The sequence below is a fragment of the Anarhichas minor genome, unplaced genomic scaffold (genome assembly GCF_050575085.1).
Source record: "Anarhichas minor isolate MPS153535 unplaced genomic scaffold, ASM5057508v1 ptg000055l, whole genome shotgun sequence".
Lineage (NCBI taxonomy): Eukaryota > Metazoa > Chordata > Actinopteri > Perciformes > Anarhichadidae > Anarhichas > Anarhichas minor.
The window spans coordinates 4274964-4299346 of NW_027466501.1; the positions used below are offsets into that span (position 1 = coordinate 4274964).

Genomic DNA, 24383 nt, shown 5'->3' on the forward strand with positions numbered 1-24383 from the left:
TTGAAAAGTTTCAGGTTTGCCTGAAAAAAAAGCACTTTTATTATTATTTCTTTGGAATTATGCAGCTGCAAGCCTAAAAACACTCCCAAATCATAGCACATGTGAACAGTCTGCAAATTTTGACTTTGATAAAGTGAAGCAGAACAGAATTGGAGAGGTTTTAGTACAGAGGTCAGGCGAGGTCAACCAAATTGAAATTTTGGAACCAGCTGTTCCATTGTAATTTTATATACTATATATTTCACTTGTTTTATCACTAATAGTGTTCAATCTATCCAAATACAGCAGTTTGGCATCATTTTGAGAGCCTGAATCCTCTGAGCCTGTTTGTCGTCCATGGGATTTTTTTGTGTTTGTTTCCCTGTGTGTATGCGGGCCTTTCTCAGCCTATGATTGGTCGATTTCAGTCAATGAACCCTCCTTTCGACACGTCCATACAATTGAGTGGAGGTAACGTGGGATTGATTGACAGAATCGTTAGCCAGTCAGAATCAAAACCACGCCATCCCTCGTGGAGTGTAAAATTCCATTTGCCAAAAGTCAAATCCCTACCCCCCGGTCCCCTAAGTTAGGTAGACCCCCCCCCCCCCCTTTGGAAACAGTTGAGAGACAACAGGATATATGTCGAACACATATTTGAGTCGAAATAACCGAGGATTTATCCGTTCTCTTCACAAAGTCAGCTCACGGCGAGGTGCAGTTATGATTTTTATTGATAAAGCGGCTTGTGGTTCTGGTGCTTGTTTGCTCACAGCTCTGTAATGGTTTCACAGAGAGAAGTTCTGAAGATATCTTTGGAATCTGTGTTATTGGCGTGCTTTCTGCTGTTTCGGTTTTCCGTGTTAGCCTTTAGCTTCTTCTTCTTCGCGCCTACCGGAGTGCGTGGTCGGCTCAGCAATGGCAAAAGAGTGATATTGTGGTAATTGTTTTAGATGCTTATATTAGTCGTGTAGAATTGTGTTTGGAGTGTGTAAAATGGCTTGGATGATATTGTTCCCCAGAATCTCTTCTTTAACTCTGTGTGTAACATTCATTATATTCGTTTCTGAAAAGTGCATTCTACAACACGCTGTACGCTAATGGTTTATTTCAATTGCTTGCTAGCAGTCGCACCGCTTGGCGCTGTTTTGGTCGCCACCATCTCCTGAGGGAAATATCCGACTCATTAGCTGCTGAATGTTCACCGTGGAGTTGCTGACTCCGTCTGTCTGTGCTGAGCAGGTAGTGTACAGTGAGTCTATTGAAATGAGTAAGACTGAACCAAAACAGTACCGAGGGCTGTGAAACCAAACGATGATCTTAAAGATGCTCAAACAGTCCAGAGGTGAGGTGATGATTCTGTGTGTGTTACAAGGAACACCGTTCACACACGTCATCATTTTATGCACCGATGATGTAAAGGTAGATAAAGAGCAGCTTTGAAAACAGGTGATCCACCACTGAACGCTGGCTGCTTTTTATTTGGGAAGTTTTTTTTGCCGAGAGGATCTGCAGTTACAAGTTACGCTCACATTTGACGTGTTGCTTTCCGACATCGGGATCACTATTAAGGCTATTACTTGTTGACTGGGATGGATTCCCTATCTCGGGTGTCTACAAGTTGAATTGTATATTGTCCTGAAATCAATGGCTGCCTTGAATTTAGAAATAAATATAAGGATAAGTTTGGGAAAGTGGTAACAACAGAAATATGAACCCAATTTGTAGTTTAGGGACTAAACCTGAAAAGGCTGCTGTTCAGCTAACCTTTACTTTAAAGGGATAGTTGAGATGTTTTCCAGTGGGGTTGTATGAGGTACTTATTTATAGTCCGTGCTACTTCCTGTGTTAATGTCTGACTTTGGAATTTTAAAGCGTTAGTTCAGATTTACCAAAGTCACAATACAAACTAAACAATGTAGGCAGCAGTAGAGCAGCAACTTGTGTTCTGAGGTGAAAGAACTGTTTTTGTCAACGGAGTCTGTGGCTTTGAGCACATAGATGCTTTAACAGCTTCTAAATAAAACCTAGAGTTAAACTGATGTAGATTGTGTCTAAAATACGTCCACAGCAGTACATTGCTACATATACCGTAGTAATACTGTCTATGAAGAAGTACCTCATACACCCACACTTCTAAACATCTGAACTCAGTTCGTCTGCATCGTAAAGTACCTCAGTTATGTTTAGTGGCTGACCTCTGACCTCCCTGTATACCTCTTCTCCATGTGCTTGTGCAGACTCACTCTGACACCTTTGATCATCTTCATATGGAGACCCGTGACCCAACCAGAGGTCTACTCCACCAGAGGAGCTGTGGGGGGGTGCAGGCTCTTTAAATGAACGTCTTATTCACACAAACGGGCAGAGGTGGAAAGACAACAACCAGACGGGCAAAGCAAAGCTTTTGGTATTAATGTGGTCAACCAGACACTTTTAATTTCAAATTAGTTTTAACAATGATCGTAGAACCTGATCGCTGTCAAATGATTGAAGTACACCAAAGAGGCCTGGAGCTCTGCAGAACCCAGACCTGCCCTCTTTCCAATCCTGCTGCTCAGAGACAAATAAGATCACAACTTAAAAAACACACAAAGCGTCACTCTGGCCCTGTGAGTAAGTGCTTGGTGGAGAGAGAGAAGAAAGGAACAGACAATAGTAATCTCAAGATTGCTTGTAAAATTACTTTTAAATGTAGATATTTGTATATAGGTAGATAATGTTTGGTTGATTTAAGGGGGATAGCAATAAGAACTTAAAGGTCAATACAATCAGAAGGTCTTAGCTCACTAGCTAGGTCAACAGAACCGGTTATACATGCGCTAAAAAGAAAAAGAAAAAAAATCAGAACGATCAAGTTGAGATTATATCCAGATGTATCGGCCCAGAACTACACCAGATCCAAGTCTGTGACGCCAGATTGATTCTTTTTAAAAAGACCAAAAAAAAAGTTGAATTTCATTTTTAAATATAAATGGCTAACTGACATTATTGCACATGAGCAAAAGACAGTAATACTATTAGAGCTCTGTTCAACGACCTGCCCCTCCACCACCACCTCGCCCTTCCTGAAGCACTTGAGAACATTCAGAAACCTGGAGATGTTCCATCAACCGCTACCAGAGACAGACGAAAGAAACACGCAACCAAAGGATAAGAACCTTGATCTGAGAGGACAACACTTACATTGTGCTATAATGTACAGTAAATGGCTGCATAAGTGCTTTTTCTTAAGCTTGAAAAAAAAAATGTTTTCCAAAAAAAAACCAAAGTATTTATTGTTGAGGCATCATTAAAAGTTAGCCTGTGCTATCCATTCAGGGGTGACGATGTAAAATCCCTAACAATGGGATTCCAACAGCTTCGGACAAGTGGGAGAGAAATCTTTCTGGACATAGAAAAATAATAATAATGATGTTACCCCTCGGATTCTGTCGTTTCAAAGATCGCTGCTACATTAAAACCGCACGTAATTATGTGCAACATCAAAAAAAGGCGTTGAAGATGATTCCTCTACACTCTTCTGTCTGTTGGTTTTGTTTGTCACTCTTTTTTTACATGTCCCGCCGCCTCATTATTGGTGTTGATTGGCAGTGTCCAGGTCCAATAACGTGGCCGAGTGATTCAGTAAAAAAAACACCGTAGTTGCTGTGAGGTTATTTAGGGGAGGAGTCCCTCTGGAGGAGGCTGACAGTCCACGGCACCGTCACTGATGGTTAGCAGTGTAGCTCAGACCGGCCCGTTGACCGACACTTCCTGGGGCGGTGGCGTTTCCTCTCTGTTAGGAACAGAGGAACACGGTCACATAAACACAACCTGAGAGGATGAGCAGCCACTGGTGGGGGTTTAACTGGGAGAAAACACACGGCTACACAAAGCCTTTAACCGCCATCCCTCCCTGATCACAGAAAGTTTGAATTAGATGCTCTCTGTAGTAAACCTCAGTTTCATTGGTGAAAAGTATCTTGCTGAACAAAACATACAGGTCACACCAATTTGTGGTAAACAAAGTTTATTTTCTACAATAATCCAGAAGCCAATGGAAAAATCCTATTTGAATTTTTGTCGAAAGCGAGTGCGATGCCAACTTCTGGGTTTCTTTACAAAAATACGTCATCCTGCAGCACCTATAAAACTGTCAATTACTATTTTGTGCAGCTACACAGCTGGTAACACTTCCTGTGCGGTGCTTTGACTCCATTCATCTGAATAAAATAGTAAAGAAATGCTCATCACAAGTTCTTAAGGCCCAAAGTGATGTCATCAAATGGCTTTAGTCTGACCAATGTTCCAAAACTTAAAAATATTAACTCCATTATCAAAGAAAAGTAGCATTGATTACATTTCTCCAGAGTGAGCAATCAAAGAGTTAACTCCTTATTTCAGCTCGTCCTGTCCCCTCCTAGTCAATAAGTCGACTAATCGGTAGTTTAGGTTCTTCAGTCGATTAGTCGTTTTTATGCTTCGACTTATTTCAAGAAACTCATGAGCACATCTCTGGTAAACAAGATTTAAAGCGGTGTTTGTGTGTGAAACTCGAAGGTTGACTAAATCAACTAATTGATTAGTAGACACAAACACTGAAGAGCTTCAGCCCTAACTTGTATACAGTGTCAGCAGAAGGGCACGTACTTCCTGTCTGTCTGTGTGGTGGCGGGTGAATCCTCAGCAGGCTGCTGCTCCGACGCTTTAGGAGGATCTGACAGAGAGAGCTTCTCCAGAGACACCGGACTCTCCTCACTGCAGGACACAGACCAACGTCACCCATTAGTCCACTGTAGTACACTTCAGGGTCAAGTCAGTGTCTTTGAACTTTTGCTTCATTTTTGTTGACTTTGTTCTGTGGTTGACCTTTGACTCTGCAAAATGTCAGCCACAGTAAAAGACAACATTTTCTATTTTGGGCTCAATAAACAAAGCATCCTGGGATTCACATCCACCCTGCCATCAGAAAGTCTTCCGCTATCCTAGATAACCGTAGCTGTGTTAACCCCTTGATCTACAGGATTATATGCAGGATTTTCTTTAAAAAGCAGTTGTTAGACTCGTACCAGTATCCCTCTCAATCCTCACTTATGACCCACTAGAGGCGTGGGTATCTGCCTGGCTTTTCTCTTTTCTTGTCATTTTGCTGTTTAGGACTTTTCTGGGCATCAGCCTCTGGACACTGGGTGTGTAGCACGCATCCAAGACCAAGCTACGTAAATGATGCGGACACGGCGCCGAAAAAACTGGGGGATGTTAATTATTAACCATAACCGATGCTAACGGTAAGAAGAATCTAAAAATTCCACCTTAAAGTTCAGCCCACCTTAAGTGGGCTGCGCTAGAGTTGTCGCCAACTTCAGGGCTAACCCGAGTTAGCCTGTTTTGGGCATTCACTACAGCTGGTGTTGAATGATTTAACCGGTTTGTTAGGCTCTTCAACCACAGCAGCCCTGCATGCAAGACGCTGATCTTAACGGTTAATGATCCGTTAACGAGTGTCGGCTGTTGGTCAGAAAAATAGTCCAGAATTAGCATAATTCACTGATTGCTATAACTAAAACAGGATTTTTTCCCCCCCAACTGCAAAAAGTAATAACATTGCATTTGCTACCCAGCTGTCAAGCTCCAAACTTCTTTTAGTTTCTGTAGAGAACCAGAAAAGCTCTCAGGATGTACTTTACTTAAAAAAGGCAATTTCAGATCCCAGTCCAGTCTATCATTACCTCAATGTGGTAATTATGTTTCAAATATAGCTGTTTGTGTGTGGCTGCAGAGTGGACTGGTCACCAGAGGAGGATTTCACCGCTCAGCATCTGACAGCAGAGCGTCCAGCTAAAAAGTTACAAACCTTTTGAGGTCAGCTGTCTTGTTGCCGGGGGTGCCGGCGGTTTCCGAGGCGGCGGCAGCGGCGGGAGGAGCGGCAGCGGCGTTTTTGTCGTCCTCCTCGCTGTCGGATCCCCCGGAGGAGCTGCTGTCTGAGGCCACGAGAGGAGCCTTCCTCCCTTCTCCCACCGGCCAAGCTCCAGAGGAGGCACTCGCATCTGCTGACGCAGAAACAAAGACAGAACACACGAGTTTGTGTTTGTCAATCATGATGTGTGTATGAGCCGTTCAGGGGCTTAAGTGTGCACCTCTAACAGACACGGGCTGTTGTCAGCTGAGCTCTGAGGATGCAGGGAAACACTCACCACTCTTCTCTGGGTTTTGTTTGGCTTGTGTTTTTGCGTCACTGCTGCTTGAGTCCACAGGAGAGCTGCACCTGGGATCACTGTCTGTACTGTAGACAATCCAGAGGAAAGCAGAGAGTTAACAAGTGGTGAAGAATGACACCATCTGTGATCAATGACTCAAACCGTAAAATAATATAATACAACTGTTTAACGGCACACCTCAGTCTACAGACGAACAACTTCCCACTGTGTGAAAAGACACGAGCTATTCAATAGATCATGATCACTAAACGTGTCCTGTGGATCATCTGATAGTCTTTACGTTTTAGAGCTTTTGTTTTCCTCCCAGTATTGAAGCTGAAGTACTTCAGCCGTAGCACATTTGTGTTCACTATAGCAGCAAGTCCACTATAAGTGACAAATGTTCGGATTTCTCTAAATGTTGACTTTTTGTTTTGCAATTCTAAAGCTTTCGGCTCGGGGGCCACATTGAGTTAGTTTTAAAATTTGACAGGCTGGCCGGGCCAGTAGCGGATGAATGGAAAGTGTTTGTGTGAACTAATATAGATTACAAGTGAAAGCCATGACCTAAAAAGTAAAGAAAACTTACATTTTATTTCAGTGGGAACAGTGTTGTTGCTCACCCTTTTTTGCTAGTGCATCAACGTTTGGTTGTGGCAATTCTCAGAACAGATCTGAGGTGTTCATCAGTGAAAGACTGGTCTTTTTAGCGATTTGCTTCTTTGAAGGGCTCATACAGATGCTGTGTTAAGTCTTTCCTTGTCTCTCCCCCTGTGTCACGGTGTGGGTACATCTCACTGGAGTTAGGAAACGTATCAGAATACCCTTGTTTTATTGGCTAAACTGCATCACGTGACGTGATTTACAACGCATTAGTCTGTTTTTCCTGCACCGCTGAACAAGTGCCGTGAATAACTCCGCTGCATAAAGCAAAGGCCCCGCGACCCACTGAAAACGGGTCCGCGACGAACCACCAGTTGAGAATCACTGGTCTACAGGATCGTGACGAGCGGTGAACAGCTGTTTGTGGCGTGTCTTACGTCTCTTCCTGTTTCCTTCACCTACATTCCCCTGGGTCCTAAGCCCCTCCACGTACAGCTTCTTATCACCCTCTATGTACCAATGTACATTTATAACAAATACCACACATATTACGGTAATCAGCGTTGCATATGTGTCAAGCTATCGGTGCATCTCCGGTCTGTCTTTGTTCATCCTGCATCGCTCTGTTCTGTTCTTTAATGTAACGTTACTGGAGCGACGGAGCCTCTCCAAGCTGTTAGCAGGCTCGCGAGCGAGCTGTACCCAGCATGCAGTTCGGCGGTGAAATTTTATAAATGTACAATTATTAGTGTTACAAATTGTTGATGTGTCACAGACTGTTGTGTCGTGGTGTTTTGCCCTGTTAAAGAGCGTTAGTTGTGGGTTGTTAATTGTTCTTATAAAGTTATGACCATGACTAGGGGTCCCTCTCAATACATATAAGAAAACTAGCTCCGACCCCAGTGCTTTCAGCAGCGAACAATACATTTAGCTGCCTGTTGAAGACAGACAGCAGTTGTTTCGGCTATGCACCGGTATGATTGTGTGTGAAAAATTCATATCATACGGGAAATAAAAACCGGTATACCGCCCAGCCCTAGTCTTTATTTTAGTTTGGGCAATTTTGTACCAATATTTGACGGGCCGGATTAAAAAGCCCAACGGGCCGTAGTTTGCCCATGCCTGCTTTAGACAAAGGTTTGAGACGGAGATTGTCCCGTACACTCTCTGTACTTCACAATTAAAATGACCGGAGAAACTACTGTCTGAACTAGGAACTACAAGTCCTTTATGCGTTTCCTGTTTGTGTTTGAAGAACCACGCAGATTAGACAAATTATACCGCTGGATTAAAAACCAACAGCTGTGTTTGAGACACGGCTGTCACTGTGATGTTTGAGCTGGATGGAATGAAAAGGACATGAAGAGGTGGAAAAGAAGAGTGAGGGTTTGTGTTGAATCAGCGTCTGTTGAAACTTTGCCTCTATTGTTTCTGAACATCTAGAGAGCACTACCCTGAGAGCAGACACTTTTTGCCACCTGGAACAATCAGGAAATACATTTTCCATCACTGTTTTTCTTGAAGACCGACCTAGCAGACCAGCTAATGTGGGTCAACATGTTGGCTTCTCACCCGGAGAAAGGCTGGAACTCAGTGAAGTTGGCCCAGCCACTTCCCTGCGTCTCTGCGCCACTCCTGGATGAGCTGTCCCACCCTGCTGGGGTTTGGGATGCTGCGGTCCCTCCAGAGTCCCTGAAATGTGCTGTCCAGCCTGGACCTGGAAACAAGGCCAAAGAATAAAAATGCTCTTTCAAACTAAGACAAGAGGCTGTTCTCAAAGTTCCTCGGTTTACATGAGATTTGGCTGTGTTCTGTGGGTAGCTGCTGTCCTCGGACCGACCTGTTTGTGATGCGTTCTGTGGGTAGCTGCTGTCCTCGGACCGACCTGTTTCTGATGCGTTCTGTGGGTAGCTGCTGTCCTCGGACCGACCTGTTTCTGATGCGTTCTGCTCACAGTCCTCGTCCTCATCAGATTCAGATCCGTGGTCCCGCTCCCTGCCTCCGTTCTCCATGCTGCTCCTGGAGCTTTCCTCTGAGGTTTGGGAGACCCCAAACCTGGTGGAGAGTGACAATGGATAGAAGTTGAGAGACGAAAGGGTTAACAGATAGAAGACGGAAACGCTTGGTGTTCTAAAAACTGCTTTGATGGGATGAAAACTAGAAAACAACCAGGTTTACCTTGTTCTGGATTTAGCTTGTGTTGCATAGTTCATCTCCTTCTCCTCCCAAATGTCCTCTTCTTCTTCAGCATCATCAAACTGGCGTATCCTCTCTTTACAGCAGGCTTCAAAAGCAGCCGCATTGGCCTGCACACAAACACACATTTGAATGAAGTCAGTCTGTTGTCTCTTTGCGACCATGCTTAGACGGATTACCAATATGCAGCTAGTTCTGTAGCAGTAAGTGCTATATAAATATCACTGACAGTGAGAGCAAATTCAGTTTGATAGTTCATTCTCTAATTAAGACCCAAACAACAACAAAACCTCCGAATCACCACCTTATCGTGGTGGAGGAGTTTGAGTGGCTCAGTGATCCTGGGAGCTATGTTGTCCGGGGCATTTGCCCCTGGTAGGGTCTCCCAAGGCAAACAGGTTTCCGGGGAGAGCCCAGACTAAGAGCGGTTCAAAACGACCCCTGTGATAGTTAGCCCACGGACTATAGCCACCTCGCCCGGACCAGGGAAACCGGGGCACCCTCCCGGAGCCAGACCCAGGAGGGGAGCTCGTAGGCGAGCGTCTGGTGGCTGGGCCTTTGCCCATGGGGCCCGGTCGGGCTCAGCCCGAATAAACACCATGGAGCAGCCACCAATATTAAAGATAAATATTTGACTTCAACTACCCTACCACCCGCAGGGACAAGCATCGGGGTCGGGTGCTATGCAGACCGGGCGGCGGGTCGGGCGGGAGGCTTGGGCATGCCGATCGCCGGTGGCATAGACTAGCTCTAGGGACGTGGAACGTCTAGCGGGGAAAGAGCCGGAGCTGGTGCAGGAGGTGGAGCGATACCAGCTAGAAATAGTTGGACTCACCTCCACACACAGCATTTGCTCTGGAACCAAGCTCCTGGAGAGGGGTTGGACTTTGTCCTTTTTCGGCGTTGCCCAGGGTGAGGCGCCGGGCGGGAGTGGGGATACTCACGAGCCCCCGGCTGAGCGCCGCTGTGTTGGAGTTCTCCCCGGAGAGCGAGAGGGTCGCCTCCATGCGCCTACGGGTTGCGGGGAGCAAGGCTCTGACTGGTTTGTGCTTATGCACCAAACAGCAGTTCGGAGTATCCGGCCTTCTTGGAGTCGGTGGGAGGGGTCCTGGAAAGGGCGCCGCCTACCGACTCCATAGTTCTCCTGGGGGACTTCAACGCTCACGTGGGCAATGATGGAGAAACCTGGCGGGGGGTGATTGGGAGGAACGACTTGCCCGATCTGAACCCGAATGGTGTTTTGTTATTGGACTTCTGTGCTTGCCACGGTTTGGCCATAACAAACACTGTTCGAACATAAGGTGGCTCATAAGTGTACCTGGTACCAGAACACCTTAGGTCGGAGATCAATGATCGACTTTGTAATCATATCATTTGATTTGCGGCCGTATGTCTTGGACACTCGGGTGAAGGAAGGAGCAGAGCTGTCAACTGATCACCACCTGGTGGTGAGTTGGATCAGATGGCAGGGGAACCGGTTGGAAAGACCCAGCCAACCCAAACGTGTAGTGAGGGTAAACTGGGAACGTCTGGGAGGTCTTTAACTCCCACCTCCGGAAGAACTTCTCACACATCCCGAGGGAGGTTGGGGACACGGAATCCGAGTGGACCATGTTCAAAGCCTCTATTGTGGACGCGGCCGCTAGGAGCTGTGGCCGGAAGGTCATCGGTGCCTGTCGTGGCGGCAACCCGAGAACCCGGTGGTGGACACCGGAGGTGAGGGAAGCCATCAAGCTGAAGGAGACCTTCAAGGCCTGGTTGGCCCAGGGGTCTCCTGAAGCAGCTGACAGGTACCGGCAGGCCAGAAGGGCTGCAGCTGCGGTGGTCGCGAATGCTAAAACTCGGGCATGGGAGGAGTTCGGGGAGGCCATGGAGAAGGACTTTCGGTTGGCCTCAAGGGAAAGCAGGGCTTACCCCAGGCTGTTCTCAGGGGGAGGGGGGGGGGGGGGGGGGACTGCTAACCCGGACGGAGGACATCGTCGGGCAGTGGAAAGAGCACTTTGAGGAACTCCTAAACCCGACCAACATGTCCTCTGCAGAGGAGGCAGCACCTGAGGACCTAGGGGGAGGCTCACCCATATCCCTGGCAAAGGTCGCTGAGGTAGTTAAAAAGCTCCTTGGTGGCAAGGCGCCAGGGGTGGATGAGATCCACCCTGAGATGCTGAAAGCGCTGGACATAGTTGGGCTGTCCTGGCTGACACGCCTCTTCAATGTCGCATGGGGGTCGGGATCAGTGCCCATGGAATGGCAAACCGGGGTGGTGGTTCCCATCTTCAAAAAGGGGGACCGGAGAGTGTGCTCGAATTACCGGGGTATCACACTACTCAGCCTCCCGGGGAAGGCTTATGCCAGGGTGCTGGAAAGGAGGCTCCGACCGCTTGTCGAACCTCAGATTCAAGAGGAGCAGTGCGGATTCCGTCCCGGCAGTGGAACAGCTCTTTACCCTCGCAAGACTACTGGAGGGGCTCTGGGAGTTTGCCCAACCGGTCTACATGTGCTTTGTGGACTCGGAGAAGGCTTTCGACCGGGTCCCTCGGGGGGTCTTGTGGGGCCCGTTACAACGGGCGATCCGGTCTCTGTACGACTGCAGTAGGAGCGGTGTCCGCATTCTCGGCAATAAGTCAGACACGTTCCTGGTGGGTGTTGGCCTCCGCCAGGGCTGCCCTTTGTCACCGGTCTCGGGATCGCCTCTCTATTTACAGATGATGTGGTCCTGTTAGCCTCCTCGGATCGTGACCTCCAGCATTCACTGGGGCGGTTTGCAGCCGAGTGTGAAGCGGCGGGGATGAGAGTTAGCACCTCCAAATCTGAGGCCATGGTTCTCTGCCGGAAACCGGTGGATTGCTCCCTCCAGGTGGGGACGGAGTGCCTACCTCAAGCGAAGAAGTTCAAGTATCTCGGGGTCTTGTTCACGAGTGAGGGTAAGATGGAGCGGAAGATCGACAGGCGGATCGGTGCGGCTGCAGCAGTAAAGCAGGCGCTGCACCGGACCGTCTTGGTGAAGAGGGAGCTGAGCCGGAAGGCAAAGCTCTCAATTTACCACTCGGTCTACGTTCCTACCCTCACCTATGGTCACGAACTCTGGGTCGTGACCGAAAGGACAAGGTTGCGGCTACAAGCGGCTGAAATGAGTTTCCTCCGTAGGGTGGCCGGGCTCAGCCTTAGAGATAGGGTAAGGAGCTCGGTCATCAGGAGGGAACTTGGAGTCGAGCCGCTACTCCTTTGCGTGGAAAGGAGTCAGCTGAGGTGGTTCGGGCATCTAATTAGGATGCCTCCTGGACGCCTCCCACTGGAGGTTTTCCAGGCACGTCCAACTGGGAAGAGACCCCGGGGAAGACCCAGAACACGCTGGAGAGATTACATCTCCCAGCTGGCCTGGGAACACCTCGGGATCCCCCAGAATGAGCTGGAACATGTTGCCGGTGAGAGGGAGGTCTGGGTCGGCCTGCTTGGCCTGCTGCCACCGCGACCCGACCCCGGATAAGCGGTGGAAAATGGATGGATAGATGGATGGACAACAACAAAACACTTACACTATTATCATCAGCATCTAGATTGAAGTTTATTTCGGCAATCCTGTCAAAGGTGGCGCTGAGGAAAGAGAAGATAATATTAGCCAACATGCTGTAGGTTAGGAGGATTGCAGTGAAACAACTGAACGGGTTAGGCAACAAAGAATAACACACCTACACAGAAGTATTAAAGTAATACAACAAACATCGCATCAAATAGTTGACCTGAGAATGAATAAGAGGTGTCTGAGCTCTGGTGTGGAGGTATTCTGTTCAGGTTGGGATGCAGAGTGATTCGATGCCCTTCAAGGGACAGTTCACCCTGAGATCTTTCCTCTTACCTGTAGTTCTATTTATCAATCTAGATAGTTTTGGTGTGAGTTGCCACGTGTTAGATAAGTTGTAGAGCTGTACGTCTTCTCTCCGATAACTATAGGACACTCTGCTTCCAAAAGAATACATTTGAAAGACTCAACAGCCTCTTTCCATAAATCATGACCTGATTACTCAACATAATCCACAGACCTTGTTGTGAGCAGATTCATGTAGGAACTATTTTCTTTCCTCCTAACTACACCAACCAACCGTATCACCACACAGAAGGAAGCGTAGATCTACCGATGGACGAGAGGCTCATGACAGAGCGAGATGTAGACATTAATGTCATCTTTCCCAGCTCAGCAGTGGTGCTAGGTGAGCTAGCAGTATCGGTTAGCTCCAAACTATATACACGAGCCATCTCACACCAAAACAATCAGGATTGCTAAACATCACTGCAAGTAAGAGGACCAAAGTGTATTTTTGATTTTGGGGTGAGCTTTGAGAAGGCCAACGAGCCATGTGAGACTTCTACTACTTACTTGATATTCTCATCGTGCTCGCTGAACTCCTCGTCATTGAAGCCAAACTGATCCACAAAGTTGGCCGTCATCTGTTGGATCTGATAGTCAGAGAAGGCCTGGGAAGGTCAAAGGGTAACTTCTTAAGGTGACATCGTGATGTATACTTTTTTTCATTTGAAAAGTAACAGCGGTGTGTCACTTTGTCTCCACGGTGGCGTCTACCCTACCTGCTGGAGAGACAGGTCATTGGGGAAGGGGCTCTCCATGTCGTCGTCTTCACTGGACGAGTGCATGTTGTGGGTGCTGACCTGCAGGACAGGGTTTGGTAAACTTTATACGGGACACATTTGCACATCATGCTGCCCTATTAATAACAAATGCTTTAAAAACATAGCGAAGAGAAAACAAATGCTAGTATGTGTGCCTTGTCTTTTCAAGTTACACCAAGAGCATCATCCTACAGTCCACTGGGCCTCACACTACATAGGCTTCATCTTAAGATGCATCCTAGAGGTCTTTTTGAATTCCATGCAGCAAATACACTTTCTTGCAATGCAAATGCCCGTCTGCAGTTATAAACTTGCCTAGTTCAGTTTCCTCCTGTGAAGACAGATCATTGTCTGTGACCTCACTTTAAATCTTCAAAGTGAATGTTGTTCATCAATTAAAACACCTGACTTTTGTTGCTTGTATTCTTAGATTTATTAAATGACGTTTGAAAAGAAGCTGTAACATCTGCTCTGACACTGTGCTGCTCGGTCCTGTCCTGATTAACTGGCTGCTCTGAACTCAGCGGGCCAAAACTGGGAGAGAAGAGGAAACAAGAGGAAGTTAAAAGAAAGCTTTGTATGCAGAAGGACCCAAGTGCTGCTGAGTGACGTCTCACCAGCTCGACCGTGTTCCTCCTGTTAGTCTCTCTCAGCGTCTCGTCCACGAAGCTCTCCCAGCGACCTCTGCAGTCTTCTGGCAGCTCTGCAAACACGGGGATATTCATTTTCACTAACTTTTCAGTTAACTCCACTCCTGTTAACTAATGTTCAGCATCAGGCCAGCAGCAGTATCTGCTCACCTTTGATGAGGTCAGTGATCTGGGCCTGTACGGGTCCTTTCTCCAGGTTCTGGACCACCATGTTGGCAATTCTGGTCAGGTGACCCATGTTGCCTCTCCTGGTGCCGCCCTCACCCCTGAGATTCACAAATACGATTCAATTCACTGCAACACCACAACTATGCTTGTCACGACTAATCTGTAATACACTGATGTTGCAGCAAACTGCCACGGTGTTAAGGTTCAGATCAGAAACAGATTAATCACACTCATCAACTAGCATTAGCGCCTCACCACCAACTGTCAAGTTACAGTTTACATCCATGTTTGTCCCAAATGTAATCCTGTGTGTGAAATTGTCAATTATCATATGAATTCTCGAGTTATGGCCAAAACAATGTTGAGGTCACGGTGACCTTTGACCACCAAAATCTCATGGCTCATCGTTGAGTCCAGGTCGTCAAACGTCATTTTGAAAAACTTTCATTGAGGTTTTTGTTACTTTGGGGGGGGGGGGGGGGGGGTCATAAAAATGTAATTTATATTCTGTTTTTAAACAAATGGGTATGTGAGCACACTGCTTTGGATGTAAAGAGATCCTCACTGTATCTTATCGTTCTCCTCCCAGGCGTCAAGGATTCTCTGTACCAGTTGACACTTCTGGAAGAGCTGAGGTTCAACAGAAACACAGAATGAAGGCAAGTGTGGGAATAATTGAGAAAGTTTTGTGTTGATGGTAAAGTCAGGAGGTCAAGCTGCTAAAGCCACCTACATGTGCTACGAGGGCGTGGTGGATGGAGGCGTGTGGGTCACTGGTCCTGCCCGTCTCCATTGCCTCCTCCTGAGCCTCAGGGCTGGATGCTGCAGGCTGACCGTCGTGGTTCTGGAGGGCTGGGCTGGGCCGCTCCTCTGAGGAAGGATGGCTCAGGATTGCCGCCACACAAAGCTCCACTTGGAAGTGCAAAAAGTTATTCCAGGAGTATTTGAAGAACAGATCCTATTCAGAGAGAGAGAGAGATGGAGAGCAACGTCAGTGACATGCTGTGAAAGCCTGTGAGAGACAGAACTGTTAGCGGCCCTGAATTGACTGGACACCTCCCGTACAGATGTTAATATGTACTAATGTCAGTTTTTAACACCACATGGCTCTGTGCCCTTCTAACATGGTTATTTTAAAAGGTCGTGGTAATATCTGGACCAGAGATGACTTCATCCTGGTTAACAGAGGTGGGTTTGAATCCCCCCATCTGCTGCAATACAAACGAAGCTCGATGGTCTGATATGAGCCTGCTCCAAATAAGCCCCACCCACTGCCCTTTGGTCAGGTGGTGTGATTAGGTAATCAGTGCTCCCCTGCCTCACGACTAACCTTGTGCAAATGTGACGCAACTTTTTCCAGATATAACACAAAAACAAAAATGTAGGAGGGCTCAGACAAAGAGGAGCTACAGAGTTTCAATGTGCAGAGTCCAGCCAGGCTTTAGCCTACCAGTAGTAGGTCCATGGTGGCAAGATTGCAGAGCTCCAGGCAGATACTGGGGGCACTGGTCTGCAGCAGGGCAGCCACCAGCCGGGCCACGTGAAGGCGGGCGTTCCCCAGTGGCTGCTCGAGAAGGCCAACGGTCGTCAATATTGCACTTTTCTGCAGAGGGAATGTGAAAAGCAAAATGTTGTTTTTGATGCACAAGAACCCAGAGTGTCAATGCTATAACTGTACGAAATCAATCAAATACCAATAACAGTGCCTATGTTTAGAATGTATTTTGCTTCATGACTCGTCACTGCTCTGTGGCTTTACCTTGGGGGGATCCAGAAGAAGCTGCTGGAAGTCCTTTAAATGGGGCTCAATGGCATTTAAAATACTGCTGCTGACAGTGTAAGACCTTTCATAACCCTGAGAATATAGATCCATCAGCCCTTCCAACCTGGGACACGCAAGGAGACAAACACATTAGACATGAAAGCTCCCAAAGCTGACAGTGAAAAACCGGACAGGAAACACTTTGACTCACCCAGACCTCCTGGTCTCCAGTAAGGTAAGTAGCACTTGAGTTCCGTTAACAATGGAGGCCTCACTCCTCTCCCCCTCAAACATGTTCTTGAGGAGCCCCGCTACACTCTCCTGCCTGAAAGACAAAGGGTTTATCTCAGTAGCAAGAAGACCCAAACTAGACCACATTGACACACTGATGAGGTGTTCTCCTCTTAGACCGGAAATTATATAGCATTCCTTTGCTATTGTTGATACTAATGTGTGGAAACTCATGGGTGACGTGTTGTACACAGAGGACGCATTACGAAGGACACAAACTCAAACTTTCTCAAGACTCTAAACTGTTGTCAAACAGGCTGTGCCAGCAAAGCCTTGTACACAGAGCAATCATTTAAAGAACGCCGTGCTGCACATTGGGAGTCAAGGACGACATCGGAGTGTTTCCGTATGTTTACAATCCTGGCTTGTGTCGACATGTAAGAGCTCACTTCTTTCCACGTCTACCATCAAACTTAGTCAAAGACAAAAAACACATGAAAAGAACCTGCCAATTATGTGACACCATTAACCAACAGCAGATGGGAAGCAGAGGGTTTGACTAGCTTAGTCATCAAAGCCGATCCGGTGCCATGTTTTTATTCAGTTTCTAGTGTACTGCAGCCAGATAAATGCCAAGTGTTTCAATACACTCACTCTAAACACTTTTCCTCCTCGCACTCTAACCAAAAGGCATTGTCAACTTACGACTCTAGTACAGCCAATAGTGGGTCGGCCTCCATATTCTCCTGCATCTGATTGGCCTGGTCTCGACTAAGGCGGATGATGTCACAAAGCGTTTGGGATGCATTTGATTGTCTCTGAAACGTAAATCAATGAATTAGAAAATCCTCATTAACTCCTTTAAATAATGTTAATGCATGTGTACAGAGTTATAGCGTTTCAATCTGACAAAGAGAGCATCATGACAACATGGTGACGGGACACTCACCTCCTCATCTTTGCCAGTATGGATGAGCTCTGTGAGTCTTTGTACCAATTTCTCCTCGTTCAGCCACTTGGGGGGGAAAAACAAACGGTGTTAGATACATTAAAATGTGCTCAATACGAAACTCAGTGCATATCTATTGCCTCTCGACATGGTGACAGACTCACATGCACTAAAATGCACGTGCGGCCGTCCCGGCTATGTAAACAGGGCACAGAGAAGCTCTGATTACAACACACAGAGGGAGGGAGAGTGACTACACATTACTCCACTATATCTTTTATAGATAATAGTTGTTCGCTGCTGTATTGATGCTCTGAAATATCGTATGGAGAACCTTTAAAGACTGGTGTTTACTTATGGGAAGTACAGTAGCGCTTACATGGAGGACTTCCTGCCTTAAGGGGGCGGGCTCCACACAACTGATGAGGCGAAGCAGCAGGTCCATCATGGCAGAGGCGTCAATATGTTTCAGCACCAGACCAATGAAGCCTTCCTTTTTCTTTAGAAAGGTAATCACCTGGAAAACAAAACAAAGCGCTCAATACTTTTGGTTCCACGTAGAAGCACCAAGCTGGGTGAATCTGAACGTGGGATTTTTAACATCTTTTCCAAAACACCACACTTCTGTTTCCTACTGTACGTCAGTGTTTTACTATCCAGTACAATGGATTAACGGTACTTTTGATTGCTTGATTACAAATTAAGACACCGTTGCTCAAGCTACGACCATTTCCAATATACCTGTTCGGTTTTCCTGGCAATGAGATTGCCGATGGTTTTGCTGAAGAAGCTGGCCAGTAGCGGGTTGAGGGGTGGGTCCTGCTCCAGGAAGTGATAGAGCACCTCAAGGAGAGACTCGTCCGCGCCCAGCTTATCGTTTATGATGGACACATCTGATGTCAGGAGCTCACAAGCCACGTTGGGAAACCTTACAAAAAAATGTAATACAGAATGACAATGAGGAGAAGTCGTCAGTGCAATCATTCATTTTAAAGTGGAATTTCAAAAGAATTGATTATATTAAACCTAGTCTTAATGGTTCCCGTGGAGCAGTTCACTGACCGGAGCAGTGAACTTTGTAACAAAGTAAAATAAATCAAAATCCGAGTAGAAAGGGGTACTGAACACATCAAGTAGCTACAACTCAAAAACAAATATTTTATTTTTAAGTCTAATGAAACTTCTGGACTAAACGAACGCTGATAGAGATGAAACATTGTGTCAAGATGTCAGAGGCTTTCATAGTTTTCTATTCATTTGATTAAATCTAGTGTATTCTTTGCATGAGAACTATTTCAAGTTATCTGATAAAAATAAAAACTTAAATTCTGCCTTGTAATTATAATAGTTTATAATGATGGCACTGACTATAACCACACGCTGTCTTTTTCACCATTCACATGGTTATCCTGGAACCCCTCACTAGTCCCCGGCATCATCTTTTGTGGCCCTGAGGACTCACTTGAAACGGCTTCGCTCCTCTAGGTCGGCGGGCGGCTCGGTGGTGATGAGGCTGACCAGCTCCTGCATGCAGTGGTCCTGGGAGAGGAAGAGGAGCAGCCGGCGGTTTTGGGCCTTGCACTCCTGCAGGACATCGTCCTCCTCCATCAGCTCTCTCAGCGTCACGTCCTCCCTGTCCAGCAGCTGGTCGATGTGGGAGGTGGTGTGCAGGTCGAACTTCCAAAACATGGTGGCCGCTGGGATGGGGGACACAGCCCTGAGGGAAGGTAAAGGCAAAAAAACAACACAGAGGTGAGGAGGGTGGGGGAAACCAGAGGGCCCAGGAGTAGCCAACAAAAGAAAGGGGTAGGAAAGGGAAGAGTGGAGGCGTAGGTGGGGAAGGAAGCAGGGGAGAGAGATGGATGTAAATAAAGATATACGGTAAAGGATTAAACCAATAATAGCTAGAACAACAAGACAGCACTATCACTTGCTGTAAGTCCTTTTATATCACAGAATATGTTTGCATTCATTAAATAAAAATAATTGTAAAAAGCAATTATGATCAAATTAAGATGGATTATTCCCATTTATGCTATTATTAAATACAGGAGGGTAACTGATGCTGTGATGTAATGTGGAGGTGACATCTTCAGTCACTAATCTAGCTGTGCTCTATAGAATTTAAACGTAAAGCAGGAATTGAATACATCTATTGGCAACTCATGCAGCCAGTTCACTCAAAATACTATGTTGTTTACAATAAGGACAACAGTTGCATTATTGTGGTCACGGTAAATGTAGTCATGGACTGTGCACTTACAAAAATGCCATATAGTAAAATGCTCACACGTACCAGTGGATGAAATGTGGATATCTTTAATCAGACCTCCCCCACGGGCAGGCAGGCATTTGTGTTTGTGCAGACGGCAGAGAGTGTGGCGAGGCCTGGCATTTATCAGCATGGGTCTCCTCTTAAAACGCAGGCCTCTTTAGGAGATGAGACGCTGAGAGGCTCACCATAACCTGCACCACACCAAACACAGCAGACATTACATCAACTGACTTTAGAAGAAATTACACTGTGTTAATAATACCATTCAGACATCATTTTAGATCTGCATAAGTGCTATATGTGAGCGTAAACATGAGGAAGAGTTTGTTCCATTAAACAAAGTCACATCAAAAAGATATACAAATTAACGTATTTACTTTATATCTACTCTTTGCAACAATATCATTAAAGAAATATTTACAAAACAAATATTTTAAATGTTATCTGCATGGGTCAGGGGCTACATTTATTTTGCACACATCCCCAATATGAACCTGTACAATAACTTCACATATGTTTTAGTGGGTCTATCATTATACTATTATGTTGTGAATATGCAAAAAAGTTTTCCTCAAAATGTAGTCAAAAGAGATAGCAGATATACCGGGATAGAGTACAGAATAATATGCACACACAGAATTCTTCATATCATAATAAGTAATGGTGAAATATAGAAATGCATGGATTTATATATTTCCTTCATTTCAATCAGTGTGGTATCAGTTTCAATAAAAGGAAGAAAAAAGAAAAGTATTAAACTTTAAAATAATTTAACATTTGGGAACATCAAAGTTCTACAAACTGTATTATAGCAAAGCATAACATTAAAGACCCATGCATTTTCAAATGAGGTGTCTTTTAGTTTCTAATAACCACCCAAATAGCTCAAAGCTTCACATGGAATTATGCCTGAATCAATTAAGTATTAACTCAACACGACGGGAATATTCACTAGCAAGTAAGAAGGCTGGAATAGTGAAGCTTCCCTACAAGACAAAAGGAAAGGTTTCACGCTGCTTATTTTGTGAACTTCTTCTATTATAGGAAAATGAATTAAGCTACAGCCTATAGGCCCGTATCACGTATCACTGCCAGGAGCACACAGATGTTATCATAAAGTTGAATTACATATTGGGCTATGTTACATTAATGTTAACTAAAGATGATGGCCAGTTACCATGCTGTTGTTTAGAACTACACTAGTATACAACACACAGCTGTTGTGTGCATGCTCATCCTTCTGTACTCAGACAACTGCTCAACAAGATTTGGTCAACATCTACTACGCATCCCATCAGCAGAGGCTTTTAGATGCCGACTATCACGTAAACGTAAATGGAGAATGCATCTTAAATGATGGAGAATAGCTAGTTGATGCTTTTGTGACAACGCAAGCATGTTTAGTTTGTTTTTCCTTGTGTGGTTACCGTGGCAGTTAATCTAGACAACCCAACACACCAGCAGCGAAAAACTAAAATGTACATCTGCTGGCTTCGTCGAAGCGAACGCGTCTCTCAGAGCAACATGCGATCAACTGTTGATCATGGAAGTAAAACTGAAGAGGGAAATCGAAGCGCTTCCTCCTTTGTTGTTTCCCTTTTTTTTCTTGAGGAGGACCCTTTCATGCACATGCAGCAGCGTCCATCTGGCATACATTTACAGAGTACACAAGTGCAATAATAACCCGCCGAATGCTCCCTGTGGACACTGAGCAGGAAAGCAAATGCTTGACTTTACATCCAAAATAGAACCCACCAGAGGCAACCTCAACAAAAACAGTCTACTGGCACAGTTAGACGTTGAAAAGAGGAACAATGGCACACACTGAGGGCATACATGTGGATGTCATGAGCCAACAATACTCTGTAATTAGGCAAGTTAAAAAGCAGTGAAATCTAACAAAAGGAAATTCCCCCTACACTTTTACATGAACTCTCCTTTACTTGCTCAATGTAAATTTAAAAGATGCAACTGGTGGCAACTCAATGTCTATCATGTTGTACTAGATACTTATTGACACACACTACCAAACGATCAAACAATCTGCAGTGGTGCACTTTTGAGGATAGTTTGACCCTGTTGCTGCACTGAAGTTGTAAAATGATGTGGACAGACCTGTATCTCATCCCAACATACTGAGAGTTCTTGATGAGTATAAAAAGCCAGTGACTTTACTTGTAGTTTTAATACTGCTTCACAAATGTAAAGAGGTCCCGGGGTTCTTCCATTCACGTTATTGATTACCTTTGGGTTTGTTGGTTGTCAAACTAAATAAGCCATTGCTTTGATAACTTGACTCTATTTTCTAACATGTGATAGCTAATGATAAATGATGTATCTGCATCACTATTTTATAATATGTTGGTAGGTAAGGAAGGGGGTCCCCCTTTTATTAAGAGTCAAACAATGAGAGAGACACTGGTGTGTTGTTAACGCTTAACTGAGCTACTGTAGTTTTGGCATGAAGTGCACATCAACTGACTCGCGGTAGGAGCTCAGATTTCTGTTTACTTCAACTCCAGTGGAGACATCACTACCAAATAATACAAGATTAAAAAAAACACACACAAGGTAGATTTACTTTACGGTTAATTACAGACGTCACCGCTGTCGTTTAAGCAGTGGTCCCTTTCTTCTTTATCCACCCGTAAGTAACTTACGCATGAACCTAGAAACCAGCAGATCGTCGCTGTTGGCCTGAGCTAACTACCAATGGCTGCACTGAAGAACAACTTAAACAACTTCTAGCTCGGTAGTTACCAAACAGCAACGACATTTAAAGATCAGCAGTATTATAAAGAACATATCGATGAGAAAATTAGTTACGTTTATGTCGATGTCGCTCAGCTACAACTGTTACACATTACTTATCGACTATGTTACGTTCACTAGCGTTAAGTAATCGGACATCGAAACCGATTCCTACGGCGACGTTAGCCGATTAGCCAACATTCGTTTTTAAACCACGCTTACTCTTAACTGGCGAGTTTAAGACATAACGTTAAGCAAGCAACTAATTTAGCTAATTGTACGTTAGTTCCTCCTTCCCCATGATTAGCACGTAAGCTAATGTTAATGAGCTACTTACAGTTACCGTGTAACGTTACTGAGCTCAGTTAGCCAACTTAAATAGCTCTTCAACTTAGGCTCAACTTTGTCGATGCAGTAGCAGAGTTCACGTTAGCTCGTTGCTCAAACTCATGCCGATCTGTCCAAAACTTACCTTTGATTTAATTGCTATTCCTTCCGTTTGAATGAGATTGTTATTGGAGTTGTTCGTCCAGCAGCCAGCTTCTAAGTCACTAGCTATCCAGCTAACTATGAGCTAGCTGTGTTAGCTTACATATATTAGCCTGTGAATAGTGATTTGTTTTGAAGAAGGGGTCAGTCTGCGACAGGCTACTGTTAGCTAGCTCAACTTAGCTAACGTTAGTCTAATGTGGCTTTGAAGTCTATCAAATAAACAGTTCCCAAACATGAATGGCTACTTGACGTTAATAACAATAGCAGTTATTTCAGATAGAGTGTATGATCCGTACTCACGCACAAAGTAATTCAAACGCGGGGCTAAGTTTAGCATGCAAAGCAGGAAAAACTCAGTCATATTTTTCGAATCAAAATGGCGACATGGTTACGAGAACGCGCAGTAGAGGTGCACGAGCATTGACTTCAGACACTGAACACAGCAAGGCATGTTGGAGTACTGAGTGATGCGACAGTGCGACACTGTTGTTTTACATGTCAGATTCAGCTGAAATAGTGTTTCCTTGGGGACCTATCTATGTGCCATACCAAGACTAAGTGACCTCACATGTTATGGTATTCTTACTATACAATGTTATATAGTTTTAACACAATTCTAAGATGTGTTATGTAGGTTCCAATGTACAGAAATTTGGGTCACAATTATTTAAATAATGAAAATACTGTATGAAATGAATTGCACAGTGGGTTGCATTGTATCATAGCCAATACATTTATGCGTTTGTTTTATGTAAATGTATGAAGTTTAAGTTCCACTCTAGCTTTTTTCTTTGTTGAGTGCCATTAAGTTAGATATAATAAATGTAGTGCTCACTATGAGGAGGTACTTTGACAAGAGTGTTTTGTTGCTTAGTCTGACCTCTAAACTAAGAGTATTAAAATATACTTTATATATTACACATTGTGGACTACATTTGGGAGAGTAAGATAATCAGGGCAGGCATATTTGCAAAGTAAAATATATACTTTTTAAATTAGGTGAAGTGGATTGAAAGGCAAGGTGTTTTGGCAGCAGTCACCAATCATGTCGTCACTGATTAAATAAATAAATACATATTTCTTTAATCTATAAATTATAAATAATGACAAATTTCTACAAGTTATTAGTATGGGGTCTGTAATTATTAGTGTATAAGTAACTGAACACCCAATTGTGAAATTCAACCCCAATGATTAAATTTAAATAGCACTAAATGAATAGCATTGAAATATTTTACCTTGAAAACCTCTGAATATATGATGTCCTCCTCGAAATTGTCAGCTGAAGATTTCCAAGTAGTGCCATTTAAAAAAACAAACAGAAACAAGTTCAGGTGCTTTTCCAGTCACAAGGTCTGATCAATTCCATTCAGGCTTGATTGTTTATCCAGTAGCCTGGATTTTATAGTTTGACATTTTAATATTAGTTTTTTATGTCTGTATGACATTATGAGGGTCACCAATACAATTAGATATTTTTTGAGCAACCTGCATATTTGAATTTGTGTACTCTAAACAAATAATA

General features: G+C 44.8%; 1 protein-coding gene across 4 annotated transcripts; it reads right to left on the minus strand.

Annotated features, from left to right (window-relative positions):
• On the minus strand, positions 1-23242 carry ppp6r2a (protein phosphatase 6, regulatory subunit 2a). 4 transcript variants are annotated; one of them, XM_076076062.1, is made up of 24 exons: positions 22839-23242; positions 19637-19806; positions 18803-19057; positions 18082-18268; positions 17720-17857; positions 17341-17406; positions 17097-17209; positions 16372-16485; positions 16158-16284; positions 15849-16001; positions 15132-15356; positions 14964-15028; positions 14381-14496; positions 14198-14283; positions 13539-13619; positions 13330-13409; positions 12491-12548; positions 8940-9067; positions 8602-8816; positions 8334-8478; positions 6156-6244; positions 5816-6011; positions 4612-4719; positions 1-3757 (listed from the first exon to the last, which is right to left on the minus strand). In XM_076076062.1, the coding sequence occupies exons 3-24, from the start codon at positions 19027-19029 to the stop codon at positions 3709-3711; spliced, it is 2766 nt and encodes a 921-aa protein (XP_075932177.1). In that variant the 5' UTR covers positions 19030-19057; positions 19637-19806; positions 22839-23242; the 3' UTR covers positions 1-3708. The 4 variants fall into 4 exon arrangements, with proteins under 4 accessions (XP_075932177.1, XP_075932176.1, XP_075932175.1 ...); XM_076076061.1 differs by having other exon boundaries at positions 5816-6008; positions 13330-13427; XM_076076060.1 differs by having other exon boundaries at positions 13330-13427.
• Positions 23243-24383: the final 1141 nt, after the last annotated feature.